Source organism: Mauremys mutica, chromosome 8 (assembly GCF_020497125.1).
Source record: "Mauremys mutica isolate MM-2020 ecotype Southern chromosome 8, ASM2049712v1, whole genome shotgun sequence".
In the NCBI taxonomy this organism is placed as follows: domain Eukaryota; kingdom Metazoa; phylum Chordata; order Testudines; family Geoemydidae; genus Mauremys; species Mauremys mutica.
In genome coordinates, this window is record NC_059079.1 from 80,519,397 (window position 1) to 80,536,132 (window position 16,736).

Consider the following 16,736-nt stretch of genomic DNA (forward strand, 5'->3'; position numbering starts at 1 on the left):
GTGGTGTGCATGTGGCATGCTCCAATCCTGACCTGGCTGTCACCAAGACAGGTCCCTAGCATAAGTTAGAACAGCTTTCAGGCTGCTCTAATTATATACCAACTCCCAGTGGCCCCAAGGGTCTATTATTACAATAGGTGGGTATAATCATGGCCCAGTCACATCTCCTCTACCTACAGGGAGGGGAAGTGTGACCTAGGAAGTGATTCGCCCTGCACAGGGGGACAGATTAAGACCCTAAGTAAGCTTAGAAACAGCATAAAGTCAGGTATACGCTAGAAAAGTTTTGCTGGTGTGTGTGTGTGATATATAGCTCCAGCAGAAAACCATACAATTACAAGTTGAATATAGTGCTGCATATTTAGCACTGCATATTTAGCATGCTCTGTAGTCTGAGCACATACTACAAAACTGGAAAGGGGTTTCTCTGTTTCTCTCTCTCAATGCATGATATGATTTGCCTCCAACTGCATATCCAACTATATTCTCTTTATTAAAGAGAATGCAATGATTCATTCAAATAAACTTTATTCTGAAAAAAAAAGTGCTGTTGATAAATATGTGCAATAGATTCCAACTTTCTGAAAGCTAAGCAAACAATAGATTAAAAAGTATAAATTAGCCTAAGGATATTATGGACTCATTGTGGATGATGAGCTACCAAGGGCATAACACAAATCCATATAGTATGCTGAAGACAGTGTGCATAAAAGGAATATTACTGCACTCTTCAAACAAAAATCAATAGAGCAATTACCATACCTTATATACATCCCTTCACGGTTAATGTCTTTGTAGAAATTCTAGAGGGGGGAAATAATGACAGTGTTAGTTTCCAATCTCTGTTACTAAAATATTTTTCAGGACCAAATTACTCATGCTAAGTATTATTTTCTTTTTAATTGTATAGACAGTGCAGAAAACAGAAAATAATTCTGTATTTTGGCACATTTTATCATTAAAATTTTAAAACTTAAATTATGAATATCACAATTTGTGATATGCATTATTTACAAAACAGTCTCAATTAAAACCTGATAATATGGCTGCTTCAAATGACATTTTAGTTCCTTTCTAGCACAACCATATATAAAATCTTCCAGTTCACTATCACAATTCTTAGTGATGGCTCTTTTCTTTGTAAAGGGGAAAAAAGGGTATCCACAGGCAAACATTGATGTTACATGCTCTACCAGTTTGCTACTAAAAGGGGTTTGGGATTTCTGATGATGATAGATCTAACAAATACTTCTGAGCTATTTCTCTAAGGAGGCAGAGTTCAGGAAGGAGGGCAAAGATGGCTTTGCACATCTGAGACTGTTGTGGACCACTTTGGTTTCCAGTGTATGTTAAAGCAGCCCTTAGGACTGCTCTAACGTGCCCATGTTAGAAATTATTTTCAAGGGACTAGTTAGAGAATAGTTGGAATATTGTACACTCCAACCACAGCATCTCCCTTGCTGCCTATGCCCTTCACTGGAGACTGCCAATGGATTGGGGGGTGGGATAGGGCGGCAGTATAGGTCATTATATCAACCCTATGCTTTTGGAGAAATTCCCTGGTGAAGAAATCCTGCTACTATCCAACCCCTTTATACCAAAGAACAGACTTAATGACTGGTGAATGTAGCCTGGAACCAGACTCACAGATTTCAGTGTGACTGTTCTCATGATTAAGCTTCATCAAGCTCAGACACTTGGTCCCTTGCTACCAGTGCATTTTACTGGCTTCTCTCCCCTCTTGATGATTTAAATGTAGCATTTCTGACTTGCAAACTGCATTTAGTTGCCAGTCTAGTGGGTGGATACTTTCTTCCCCAGAGCCCGGCATTGCAGGAGGAGTTGAAAAGGGGGAAAAGTACAAAAGACCTCTCCTCATCCCCCACCCCAAGGGAAATAAAGTGTCTAAACAAGTTTAAAAATATCTGAGTAGTGGACTGTTAAAGCATTTCAAGAGATCAAATGGATAAAACATGCCACAAGCCAAATTAAAGGGCTGAATTAATGATCAAAGATGTGCTTGCTTTCTGGATACATAGTCCTTGGCTAATTGATAACTAAGGGTGTATGTGGTAACTATCTGTATATATGAAGGGGGCAAACATCAAGAAGAGAGAGATTTTCTTAGGATGGGTCAAAGTTGGTACAGCAGAATGAAGCTGGGCACAGGAAATGTAAGATGAATTCAGGAGAGTCTTCCTACTAGAGTTTCTTATGTTTTGTTGAAAAATGTGTGTGTGTAAGAGAGAAAGGGCATGGAAGGGAAGAAATGGCAACATTTTGTGCACAGAGACTTTTCACTTTCCAATCAGCTCTGCCTCGCAGTGAGGTTCTGCAGACTGCATCAGAGTTCAAGGACAGCGAAAGATGCAACAACATTTGAATATAAAACCTCATTCTTGAGAATTTAAACCAGTGTCTAATTATTAAGCATTAGGATGAAACCTTCCCCAGGGCAGATTATCCCATATTTGCGGATTAAGGGGGTTCTTTAAGCATCTGTTGCTGGCCACTGTCAGAGCTGGATGGACATCAGGTCTGATCCAGTCTGTCAATTCCTGTAAATGAGGATAAGGGTGCAGTTCAGGGTATGTGAATGTGAAGAATCAGACATGCAGATTATGAATGTTTGTTTGTTTGGAAGAGGAAGGGAGTTTGTTACTCCAGCGCCTCAGCTTCACGTGTTTATGTATATGGGTGGTGAGGCCCGAAAATGAAGGGTGCTTTGGAGATTATTGATGGTGGGCTTCACTGCTGATATCATGGTTTTCTAGTGATTGTTTTGTTTAGAAAAATACTTGTTTAACTCAGTTAAGGTTGATTGTGTTTTGTAGGGTGATTTCTTTGTTTTTTAAGAAAGTAGGGCAATGTATTATGTGGTGTAGGGGATTGTTTGCCAGGGAGGCCAGCAGGAGATGCAATGGGAGTGTGATCAGAGAAATAGGACTGTAGCAGCACGGCTGTATCACTAACAGCCTTGTAGTGTGGCCACAGCCTTACAAGAGGATTACACAAGGAGAAAATTCCTCCGTAGCAGAGCTATTAGCTCCAATTGGCAGGCCACTGTACTTTCAAGTTTGCTCTCTCTCCGTGACCCTGACGTTAGATGCTGGGACATGATAGAAAAAGAGAAAGGAGAGCCTCTTGGCTGGCTACAAATAGGAGTGAGTCTTCACAGCTCTATCCCACCAGTCACTGGCTACTTTGAGGAGGTCAGAAGAAAGTGTTCTCTGATACTTGATCTGTTCCCTGGCTGGGATGAGGGAGGGTTGAGAAAGTATGTGGATTTTTCCTTCCTGTGAATAACTCCAGTGCCTCCTGATGCTGCTGCTCAGAGCTTTGCCATGCAGCAGCAAGAGCAGCATTGTATGAGTTTCACTAATATTTCTAGACAGGCCAAAGTAGTATGAATTTCATTTTGCTGCTGCCTAGCAAAGTTATGAGCAGCAGCAGTGGCAGTGAGCTGTCTGCAGACTCAGGAAAGCATCAATTCAGATCTGGAAGGCTCTCCCCACCACATAAAGGTAGAAAATATTTTTAAAAGAAATCTTCAACACTGCATAAATTGATGTCTTAAGTCACTCATTTCCTTGGGCAAGCTTTACACTTGCCATTGGTGAGTAGATTTTTGAAGTCCTTTTCCAGTTTTATACTATATTTTGCAGGGAGACACATACCAATAAGTTGACAGTGCAGCTCATGCGGTTGTCCTTGCTCTCATCATTCATCACTGTTCGGTAATCCAGCAGCTTTTCCAAAAGCCCTTTAACTAGGTTTACAAAATTTTCAACTGTCTTGGAAATGTCACAATACGCTGAAGAACATTCCATGAGTCTGCAAACAAAGAGAGAAAATTGCTTTACGCTATGTTAGAACAGCTGCACCCTGAGCTGAGATGCTTTGGGGCAAACACTATATTACAATGATGATAACTATATTACAGTATTGATCATAAAACAGGCATAGAGTGTATTTGAGATTCCCTTTGTGGTTTGATAATCTAAACATCTAAAAGTTGGATGAGGAGCAAGACCAAACAAAGAATGGAATGTTTACTTTTCTTGTTTGGAACACAACTACAATTTCAAGGGTGCAGGTGTGTAGGTATGTGCTTTGCTGGGGTCCCATTATTTCCATTACCCTTTACTAATTGCAAAGTCAACGTGTTACAAAAACCCTCCCTTACATGAGTCCTGACATCAGCCAGAACGGATTGCTGGAGGATGTTGTGGCAGTCGAGTATAGTGTCACCCACCCCACTGCCAGTTGGATGGGTGAATTTAGACGCCAAACCAGAATTCCAGCTCTATTCTGTGTTCCATAAGGACATTTTACAGGTGTGTAACATACTCCATGAGGACTTTAGAAGTACACAAACTTTTGGGGATAAAGTAAAGCAACAACAAAAATTTCAGCAAGCATACGTAATAGGAGATAACATGAAACTTAACCCTTATAAAGGCACACACACAAAAAATGTTTATATATTGCATTCTGAGTGTACATCTACACTGCAATAAAAGACCTGCAGTATGGCTGCAGCACGCTCTGTCTCATGGGGCTCAGGCTAGGGAACTAAAAATTGCAGTGTACCTGTTTGGACTCAGGCTGGAGCCTGGAATCTGAAACCGTGCTAGGGTGAAAAGTGTCCAAGGCTGGGCGCCAGCCCATGTCTGAACATGTATACCACAATTTTTAGCCCGGAATCCTGAATGCCTGAGTCAATTGATCCAGCCTCTGAAACTCAGTGTATTTATTGCAGTGTAGACATATCCTGAGATAGTTCCTGCTTCATGCTCTCATGGTGATATGTTTGTACATAAGAAAGAGAGAAATACAAGTTGGATAATTCACAGTGTTCTGACTTCAGTTTTGTCTTTGGCATAGGACAGTTGGTGGTTCATTTTGCAGTTCAATTTTTAAAATGTGTTAAGAGATGGCCAAAGATCTCAAGTATTTTTTCTCCAATCTAAATACTTACTTCACTGTCAGAAGGCTGTGGGGTTTATGCTCTTTATTTCATTACCAAAGGACACTACATACAGTGGTCATCACTAAAAAAGACACTTGCCAACTATCTTATGCAATTATATGGCTCCCATTATCATGGTACCTGAGTGACTCACAATATTTAATGTATGTATCCTTCCATCCCCTGCGGGGGAAGGGAATGCTATTATGCCCAGTGTTAGATGAGGCAGAGAGGGGCTAAAGACAGAAGTCTCACAGTCTGTGGCACAGCAAGGACTTAAGCCCAGGTCTTCCCAAGTCCCAGAATAGTGCACAAACCACTGGATCATTCTTCATCTTTGTGTCACTGTTAAACAAACTCTGAGGAGATGTAGTTTTTTCTTTTGTTTTTCAAATTAAACATTAGTAGGATTTTCATACCAGTATAAACAACAATTGGAAATCACACTACAAAAAATAAGGCAATTCACTAACAAGACTTCATCACTGCTATTTGTCCTTAATTAGTAAATAAAAACAAAATAAAAAAATGAGAATAACTGTGGACTTGACTGCTGCAGATTTAATTCTTTCCCTGTGTTTCTTTTTTTATGATAGGTGAGTTTTTCACCAGCATTTCCTAAATTGTGTTAAACCTGCAAGTTGTATATTATTTACAAAAGTGCCTAAATGACTTAGGAGCAGAAGACATTGGTTAGTGGTCACTTTTTGTTTTTCCATCCAAGTTGTTTAAAGGGACAGAATGATTATTGTCTTGAAGTTTGTTTTTTTTCCCTCTTGTTGTTTAAGGACTTTTTTCCTAGGCATTCTATTTTTTCCCCCTGCTTCTCTTTTTCACTCCATTATGTTCTATTTTTTTTATATCTGAGTAGTTACATAGTTATCTGGTATATTCCATTAATGGTTTCATATCTGAATGTTTGGAAAGTACAGTAAATTCCACTGGAAAATTATGAAAACACATTGGCAGTTGCAGAATCCTCACTGAAATTACATTGTGTGGCTGTGTTGAGCTGTTTCCTTGTTATACTAGGTATTATTCTTGATCTCTCAATGTTTCATTAGCGAATTTCAATTTATATGTAAACAAAGGTATTCTGTAACTTGTTGTTGTTTTTTGGAAAATGCACTATTTGAATCGGCATTACAGATTATTACATTTCTTGTTAATGACAATGTGAGCTTTTGCTATTGAAGATCTATCAAGACTTCTACACATATACGTATTCATATTAAAAGTTCTCCTCTCAAAGATTTCCTACAAAAAAATCTATCTAGAACAGAACAAGTCAAAAATGGGCTATTCCCTCTGTTTCTACCTCACTCACTGTGTATGTGTATACTCATACATTGTGCAATGTGGGAAGTGGGGAGAGAAAGAGATGGAGGAGACTTGGATAACTGGTATGGACTGATTGTGTTGAAAGATTAACTGAAATGTTTTCAGAAAACAACTACAAGAAACTGCTTAAGATCTTAAACACATTGCAAAACATGATGTTAATTATTAGTATCTGCAGAAACATGTGCCCTGTATCAGCAAAGAGCTTAGAGTACATGCTTAATTTTAAGCACATGCAATAGGATGTAAGCTTAAGTGCTTCATTGAATCAGCATCTGAAATGTTACTATGAAAGATATTTTAAAGCAAATTAATGAGTCCTTCACTTACCTGCAAGACTACACTTTTTGATTTTGTGGTTCATCGACTTGATGACGTTACTAATATCTGAATCAAAGTAAGGAATTAATCTCCCTGCCATTATTTAGATATTAGTGACACCATCAATTCTTGCTGTGGGAGAACCCTGAAGTCACTTCCTGATAGGTGAGAGAGTACGGATTTTCAGCTATTTTGTTTTAAAATGTTTATTTGTAATATTTCTGATATTTTCTTAAGTTCAAAAATGGACAGAACCCAGCATGCCCTTCATTCTCTCTTCTACAATGCTTTATGTCGGTGGAAGCAAACACTACAGGGCACTGCTGTTTGAACAACAGAATGGTATTTTTCATCTAAAATGTGCATGTCACAACTGATTGCCATTTCAAGATCAAAATTCAGCTCAATTTTTTAATGTCTAAGAAAAAGTAAGTTGCATGCTGTGTGAGTGATGGAAGAAGTGGGCTCTTACTCAGATGAAGGGATGAGTATAGTTCAACTTTTTAAATACTAGATTTGATAAAAAAATGTGCTCTGAGGCTTCCTAAATAAGGGATTTTGGCAGTTGTCCAAATTCTGCACTTAGCCAGCATTTACTCCAAGTGACCCTGGATTTGCACTGGTAAAACAGAATTATGCTCACTAAATCTTACACTCATAGCATGAATTGATTTTGTCACATAACCTACAGTCTAACTATTGGTTACAGATGTTACTCCTGGATCATAAATGCTGGAAAAATCATGTGATGAATCAGTACTGTTTACCATCCCAGAGGTAAAAAAATACTGAAGTTTGAAACAACGGGGTCTTACTGGTTAAGTAATAAATGTACCAGGATGGCTGTATTGAGTTCTGGGGAAACTAATACCACTAGATCTGTGTGAAGCCCTCTGCCTTTAGATTGCACAAAGTTCCAAGGAATCTTTATGGCAAACTTTGGTTCACATTCCCAAATTATTATCTTGGCCTATGCCAAATCTCAAGCAAGAGACTTGGACAAAACTCTGTAACCTGATGAGTTTAATCCTGAAGCTCAGCCAGATCATAAAATATTTGTAGCTCTTTGAAAAATGTCCTGCTGAAATATTTTAATGCTCTATCATTTTCTAGGAATTCATATATTATCAAAGTCCAAAATATCAGTTAATCTAGTCCAGGGGTTGGCAACCTTTCAGAAGTGGTGCGCCGAGTCTTCATTTATTCACTCTGATTTAAGGTTGTGCATGCCAGTAATACATTTTAATGTTTTTTAGAAGGTCTCTTTCTATAAGTCTATAATAGATAACTAAACTATTGTTGTATGTAAAGTAAATAAGGTTTTTAAAATATTTAAGAAGCTTCATTTAAAATTAAAGTAAAATGCAGAGTCCCCCAGACTGGTGGCCAGGACCCAGGCAGTGTGAGTGCCACTGAAAATCAGCTCGTGTGCTGCCTTCGGCACGCATGCCATAGGTTGCCTACCCTGATCTAGTCACTACTATCTACTATATCTCCACAGAAACATTCACCTACAGTGGGGTCATGAAGGGGATTGCAAACTGCCAGACAAAGTCATTCCAAATGTCAAGAATACTCAGAGGTGTACACAAGAAAGTCACTGGTTAATGCTTCTTTTCTTTACCAAAAAACTCAGCTTCCAGGTGAGACTATTGACCATTAGGTAACAGACCTACATACTGACGTTGTCAGTTTAGGCACACTTCAAAATGCATAAGTATTTTTAATTTTGGGAAGCCCAGCTCTATAGAGAAAAAGCAAAACCTCTTCTTTCTCAAAGTCTGCTGTGATGTATACAAGTTTAAACTACTTTCTTTTAACATTGCCTCAGATCTTTGTGTAGTGGCAGTATCTGTTGATGATCAGACATACAGAGAAAATAATCAATACCACAAGAAAAGCTATACAAAATGAAAGCCTTAAATTGAATGCACACAAATGATGAACATGTTTAGTTACATAGGACACACAATGGAGTTTTGCTGAACCCCTGTGTAGTAATGGAAAAATCCCCAAAGAAGGAAGCCTTACAGAGATCTAGGGGCATGTTACAATATCCTAATAAATTCATCAGAATTAAGTGTTCTATTCAGAATTCTGCTTGGAGAGACTATAGGATATACTGGGTTGATCACTAAATGAGAAGTGTTTGGGGAGGGGGAGGGGTTATCCCTGGGGAACCAGTACTGGAACATTTTGAGTTTAACAGAGGCCAAGTTCTTAGATGATACAAACTCACATGGATTGGAAGCTGACCTGCAAAATGAGTTCCTGCTTCTAAGGAAACCATTGTACAAAATGTAGACTTCAGAAAAAGTTCACAAACTGCACAATCCCATATTAAATATGAAATACATGCATGAAAGAAGCTTCTTGCAGTAGACGTACTTTCAAGAACGCCTATGAATAGTGAAAGCAATGCACTGCAGGAAGAGCAGTTCAAAATAATTATGACTCAGATTTTATGCATGTTTGAAACAGAATTTGAGCAGCTCAAATGAGAAACCCAAAATGTCACAAGCTTGCGATAGTAATTCTATATTGATGGCACTTCCAAGCATGACAAGTTACTGGAACTATACTTATTAAATTGCAGCAAATTATGATCACTGCCATTATAAATCATAGCATAAGGTTGGAAATACTAAGCATACTCTCCTTCAGTGCCCGTATGATATTGAGAACTGTACGAAGATAGCCTGAGATGCCCTGTTCTTGCCAGGCATGCATGAATGCCTTGTCAATGATAAAATATACAATGTGAAAATATGAAATAAATACAGGGAAGGGAATGCAAAAGAACAACAACAACAAAAACCCCAAAAAACCAAATATGGGATTCCTGAATATCCTTGATCCAGGGTATGCAGATCTGCTTGAGTTAAACAGGAACAATTATCTCTCTTTTAGTGGTCAACTACTTATATTTTCTTAGAAATTAAGCTGTTGGAAAATACACCAAAAATCAACCCACTGACATTTCAATGGGCAAAACCTTTTAAGTTTTTCTAAAACAGTTGCACTTTGTGCTTCATTTTTAGTCTCATCTTATACAGCCATTACTTGGATTCTGTGTAATGGATTTATTTCTCAATGAAATTACCTCTTTTGGGAGTAGAAAAGGATAACGAAATGGGTCATTAGGTATTGGACTCATGAATACACTACTTACATTGACTCAAACAGCTGCATGTACTGCTCATCTCCACGTCCTCCTTCCACTTCATGGTCCAAATTTAAAATTATTTCATTTTCAAACTTGAGGGAGAGAAAAAGACAAAACATAGAATAATGCACAATACATGTATAACAAGAAAAATCATGTAAGAGAAAGCAAGATATCCACAGGTCAAATAAAGCCTAAAGTGACATGACAAAAACATCACATTTTTCAGGCTTAAATGGAAGAATAATTTCCAGTTAAATAACACTCTACAGAATATCTTTAAATAACTTTTCCCTAGCACAAATTGTTATAGTGCCTGAAGGATACCTTTGAAGTATTTGCATTATAGGTTTCCAAACCACTTCCTAGCTTGAGATATAGGACTTCAAAGTGAAACAGAGCTATTTTATTCCAGATTAACTCTGAATGAACAACTTTATAGAATATGATGTCTTCATACAATTGGTTACTCTCAGGCCACTTTACTAGGAATGAGTAAAATATAAAATAGCAAAAATGATCAGAAATATAATAGCAATGGAATTAAAATTTGTGGAAGTTAGACATGTTTTCTCCCTTTGTAATCTTAGAAAGGAATCAGCCAAAACATTTAATTAAGTAACCTAAGCAGTTACTGGTGAAATATAATGCATGCTATACATAAAACTGTAGGTCTGGAAACATTCATCCAGCCCAGTGATCCCAAAACTGACCACCACCTAACTGCTATTTGCTCTTCGCTAAATCTCTGGAATATTTCAAGGTCAGGAATATCTTTGGCAATTGCCCATTAAGGAAATGGAAGTATTTTCTTCCATGATATCTGAGCTCAGCACTTTGCAGGATCAGGCCCTTAATTATAAAGAGTTCTAATGTCTTTTGCAAAGTACTAGTGTGCTGTAGCATTTGTCATTTAAAAGTTCTTACAGTGCACTGTATAAAGGAAATTGCTTTGTGATTTTGGAACCGTTAAGTCAACCTACCATGTTTAAATTCTTGTCTTAAGAGTTTATAATTAATAATTAGTTTGGGAAGGACAATGCAGTACTTTATGTAGATTGCATTAAGTTCTGGAAATGGAGTATTTGGAAATATTAAATACATGAATATGACTCCTTTTATCTCAAAGGACCCAAAAGTCCCATTACTGTCTGAATGTTTAATGGGTTGACATTTTCTTTTACCATTACACAAGGTGTTCATGGTATTCCTGGCATGCCCTTTCCTTACAATGGTAAAAAGGTACCTGCTCTGTACAAGGATCACCTCACTCAACATGTACAAAGATCTCTTAGGTATATAAAAGCAGCCATCTTTCTGTGATACACACACAAACAGAGCACTAATTGTTTTCCCCAGAGTATATAGAAAATATGGTATCCAGTTGAAACTATAGGGGAGAATTAAGACAAAAGACCATACTATACATTTTAATACTACTGCTACATTCAGCCAGATAATGCAGGCCCCAGATATAATGGGGCCTCTCTAAATACAAGTACTGAGGGCCTCAGTTTTATATATCAGCCAAAACTTGTTTCTGTCTCTCCTTTCACTATGCCTCCATATCCATACAGACTTTGGAGGGGAAGTGTCACCTGTTGAATCTCAAATTCGTCTTGCAGCTCCTTGGTTTTCTTTGTTATTTCTCATCCAAGTAATTATAACATGTAATCAGAAAAAAAAAACCTAGAGGGCAGTATGGTTGTATAAGTAGTCTCTTTGCTTTGTTAGAAGATTAGTGGCTTATGGTAATTTTTTTAATCCTATCTAATTTAACTGTGGATGTTCTCATTATCCAGATCAACATTTTGGCCTCAATAATACCTTGTGGCAATGAGTTCCACAGATTAGTTATTCATTGTATTAAAAATCATTTAGCTTGGTGAGCCATCAAGTTCATTATGGGTGTTTTATTAGGTTGTTCAAGTCTAAAAAACAAATATTGGACAGCTGAGACAAACACAACAGAAATAAATATGTGGTGTTCTGTATAGATATGCATATGATATACTCCAAGTATATGGTGCTGCTTTATACACACTGGCCCCAATGCAGCAAACAATTTAAGCACATGAATAGTCCTACATATGCTTAAGTGCTTTGCTGGATCTGGGTCTAGGGCTCTCCCTTCAGCCAAAGAAAGCTTGAGGCTACTCAGTCTAGAGACAATCCATACCATGTTGATCTGAAGTGGTCAATAGATTGGAACACAATGTATCCCCACTCTCTGGGGACTAAGTGTAATCCTCTCCAACACTTCCAGTCTTGGGTAAAGGAACTTTAGCTTAAGATCTGCCACAGATTCAGCCATTATACACTGGGAAGGATCTGGAATCCCATGTTGCTACTTTGGAGAGAGATTTTATATATATATTTGACACTTCCTTCAGTTCCAGGCAAATCCACATCCTGTATCGAGACACTTCATTGTACATTTTGTCTTTCAGTGTATCAGGTTAAAAAGTCTTCAGTCAGAAGATTCTGACATCAGTCTGCCATTTAATTAACAATTAAGGTTCACGCATACCAACAGGAAGAGTCTAATCAATTGAGATGAGCTATCATCAGCAGGAGAAAAAAAACCTTTTGAAGTGATAATTAAGATGACCCATAGAAGGTGTGAGGAGAACTTAACATAGGGAAATAGATTTTCTCCTGCTGATGATAGCTCATCTCAATTGATTAGACTCTTCCTGTTGGTATGCATACTTCCACCTTTTCATGTTCTCTGTATGTATAAATATCTCCTGTCTGTGTGTTCCATTCTATGCATCCGAAGAAGTGAGCTGTAGCTCACGAAAGCTCATGCTGAAATAAATTTGTTAGTCTCTAAGGTGCCACAAGTACTCCTGTTCTTTTTACTTCTAAACTATGTAATTTGTAGGAAGTCCCCATATAACATACTGAGATGTGTCCTTCAAACCTGTGGGAGAAAAATCCATGTGGTATTGAGATTCACAGCTTTAATTTAACAGACAAATGTTGAACTGGCTTTTAGGGTTGAGCTACTCACTGTTGAGTTTCTCAGATTTCCTTTCCTGAGCAGAGCTCACTCAATACCCATATGTGACTCCTAAGGAGTACTGGAAGAATTATTTTGATCTAGAACAACCGTTCTCAAACTGTGGATCATGACTAAGCCAGGGCTGGCTTAGACTTGCTGGGGCCTGGGGCCAAAGCCGAAGTCTCCCCGCCTGGGGCTGAAGCCGAAGCCTGAGGGCTTCAGCCCTGGGTGGCAGGGTTCTGGTAGCAGGCCCCTGCCTGGGGGTGAAGCAATTGGGCTTTGGCCTCTCCACTTGGGGCACCAGGGCTCAGGCAGGCTCAGGCTTCAGTCCCCCCTCCTGTTGTCATGTAGTAATTTTTGTTGTCAGAGGAGGGTCGCAGTGTAATGAAGTTTGAGAACCACTGATCTAGAACAATAGGTGTGGGCTACTGCATCACTTTCCTAGGCATATAAAAAGGAAATTCTGTGATTCAAGTTTTCTACGCCGGGTTTGAGTTTAAGAAGTGAAGAATGGATCAATGTTGATAAAGATGCACTCATTAAGGAGAAAATGACTAACATTTCCATCAGTTCAATACGGTATTGATCATTTCAGGAAGCACTTCAGAATCATCTAATATGCCATGGTGTTAGAAAATATTATGGAGCTGTAAAGATGAAGGAATGAGAAATTAGAACTGTTCAAACTATATATAAAAGAGCAGAGCAAGGAGAGGGAAAAGGGAAGGTGTTTTCTTATTTTTGACTAGGTGCTCAATGAGTTAATATGGGATATGTCTGCAGGGTTAACAGCCCTCAAGGACTCTTTTCTGAATAGGAGTACTTGTGGCACCTTAGAGACTAACACATTTATTTGAGCATAAACTTTCATGGACGAAAACCCACTTCATCAGATGCATGCAGTGTAAAATACAGTAGGAATATATATATATACACACACACAGAGAACATGAAGCAATGGGTGTTACCATACACACTATAATGAGAGTGATCAGTTAAGGTGAGCTATTACCAGCAGGAGAGAAAAAAAACAAATCACCTTTTTGTAGTGGTAATCAAAATGGCCCATTTCCAGCAGTTGACAAGAAGGTGTGAGGAACCCTGGGTGTGTGTGTGTAGAAATAAACATGAGGAAATAGTTTTACTTTGTGTAATAACCCATCCATTCCCAGTTGTTATTCAAGCCTAATTTAATGGTGTCCAATTTGCAAATTAATTCCAATTCAGCAGTCTCTCGTTAGAGTCTGTTTTTGAAGTTTTTTGTTGTAATACTGCAATTTATGGGTCATTACACAAATTTATAGTGTGTATGATAACACCCATTGTTTCATGTTCTCTGTGTATATATAACGCCACCTGATATAACGCAGTAAAGCAGCGCTCGAGGGGGTGGGGGTGGGCTGCACGCTCCAGTGGATCAAATCAAGTTTGATATAACGCAGTTTCACTTATAACGCGGTAAAAAAATTTGGCTCCTGAGGACAGCATTATATCGAGGTAGAGGTGTATATATATCGTCCTACAGTATTTTCCACTGCATGCATCCGATGAAGTGGGTTTTAGCCCACGAAAGCTTATGCTCAAATAAATTTGTTAGTCTCTAAGGTGCCACAAGTACTCCTGTTCTTTTTGCGGATACAGACTAACACGGCTGCTACTCTGAAGTCTTTTCTGAATGCCACTTTGTCAGCATGTGCAGCATCTACATTTATGGAAAACAGTAACATCAGCATATTAGCAACTGCTGCAGAATTGAACATAAGACTTCATTATAACAATCCATCATTCTAACTCAACTTTGCAGTATTTTGTTGTTGTTATTATTTTTAACACTGTGGCATACTTAGAGGATTGTGAAGGGCTTCCAAACTGATGCAGCTAATACATGTGACAGAGCTATAAGAAAAATTTCATAAGGGGCTCACATAAAGCATTCTTATGAGCTAAGGCTCTCAGCAACTTTAAGAATTAGGTCAATGTTGGACAAAATTGAGTGAAAAACTATTTCCTGTTTTGGACAGGAGGAAAAGGAGGATCCTTACCTCTGCTTTCTTTTTTAATTTCTTGTGCATGAATCCCAAATGAAATGGGAGCATCTCTCATTGAAGAGGCCATAAACAGTTTTGGCAGGTTAGGGGTGATGAACAGAGTGCTGAGCGCCCCAGTAGTAGTTTAGCACCTAATGAAAGAACCACCATCCATTTTGGTGCTCCTATTTCTATCACTGTTTATTTTAATCAGAGTACTAGCAGCTCCAAACTGGGTCAGTGGAGTAATAAATACTAACCTAATGTCAGAGCATAAGGCAATTTTAAATGATTCATTCTGATCACAAGAACTGCCATCTGCATTGGATATGGCAGAGATATTGAAAAGTGGGTAGTAGCAAAGTTCCATCATTTCAGGCACAGACAAATTGGAGGATCATCAAAGTACTGGATTGCTGTGTGTGCAAGAGATGCACAGAACACAAGACAAGGTTAAACAGATGGGGGTTGTGTTTGATGTGAAAACGGCATTGAATGAGGAGAAATCCATCTCTGGGTTTGAAGCAGCAGGCCACAATTTTACTGAACTTAACACAGGGGAAGGGGGCTACCCACCCTAGCAACCATACTCTCTGGACCCGGAGAGTAAGTGATTCCAGTGGAAGAGGGTTACAGGATTTCTACCATATAACTCAGGATAGACTTTCCTCAGCCTACCTCCCGGATTCCACCCGCTCATCTGAGTCAAACCACTCACCCTCCCACATGAGGGACGGAGATACTAAAAGAGGGCACCTTAGCCTGTGAAGGCCCAGGAACACAAGCCCCTCAGTAAAATTCTGGGCCTTTTTCTTCTGGGGATTGTTACTTTTAACTGCACTGGAGACTGGCAGCAAACTGTGACAAACTAACCTGCTTACTATTGTTAATTATTAAATCCTATTCCTATTTAACTTAACAGTGCCTCTAGGATGTTGCAGGGAAGGCCAAAAACAAAAAAAAAATGCCCAGGCCTCTGTTAATTTAGCCTCTGTGGGAAGATAAAATTCCTAGTTAACCCAAAACAGGTGACTGGTCAGACTCACAGCCTCCACAAAACAAAGCTCCAAAGTTACCAGTACAGGTTGGGGAGGGTGGGGCTGCTGGAATGGAGCAAAAAGTAGCTCCATATGGTTTGGACTAGGGTTTTAAATTAACAAAAGGGGAGCGTGATGGACCAATCAGTTCCTTTCCTCCTCAAGCTAGCCAATGAGTGGCTAGAAACTCAGCAGGGGAGGGGCACCCCTTTGTTCCCTTAGCGTGTTCTCCTCTTTCTTTCAGCTGCTTCTGTCCCAATCACTGCCAGCCCCATCAAGTTTCCCACCTCTTGAGGTGGATGGCTAGCATTCTGAGCCACTCGGTAGAGCTGTGACCTGTAGACTATCAAGATTTCCCATTTGACTGTTTGCCGTAGTAAAATGCAGAAGTGTGAGGGCAGCATACGCTCAGCCACTATCTAAGACAAATCATCAACCAATAAAATCCTCCCTAGTATGTATTGAGCATTTGGTAAGAAATGGATTTCTTTTCTAAAGAGGAGGTGATAATTCCACAGTTGCTTGATCCAGAAAGAAAACCAAGAATTTGGAAGAAGAAACTACTAAAAATGATTTATTCAGCCCTCATGAGTCTTAGTCCTTTTCTTTCCCCTGTAACAACACTAACTGCATGCACTGGCAGCTTGTCAAAAGCAGTTGGTTGCTTGAACTAAAATAAATAAAAGATGCTGGCAAACATTCATAGGAGAAGCCTTTGAAGCCTAAAGTTTAAGTGCCAAATTCAGCCCTAGTACATCAAGACGTATCTTCACCGACTTCAGTGGAGTGATGCCTGCTTGTAACAGGATCCAATATGGCTTTAAAACTGCTTGCTATATTTTTGGTTGAAATAAAAAGCCTGAAA

General features: G+C 38.9%; 1 protein-coding gene across 3 annotated transcripts in view; it reads right to left on the reverse strand.

Annotated features, from left to right (window-relative positions):
* The window catches only part of DOCK2 (dedicator of cytokinesis 2), a 518,836-nt gene that overhangs the window by 49,568 nt on the left and 452,532 nt on the right, over window positions 1–16,736 (reverse strand). For all 3 annotated transcript variants that reach the window (XM_045027214.1, XM_045027215.1, XM_045027217.1), the window contains 3 exons: window positions 9,807–9,892; window positions 3,678–3,834; window positions 763–803 (listed from right to left, as the gene is read on the reverse strand). In XM_045027214.1, the coding sequence (XP_044883149.1) occupies window positions 763–803; window positions 3,678–3,834; window positions 9,807–9,892 (284 nt within the window). The remainder of the gene's footprint in view (window positions 1–762; window positions 804–3,677; window positions 3,835–9,806; window positions 9,893–16,736) is intronic.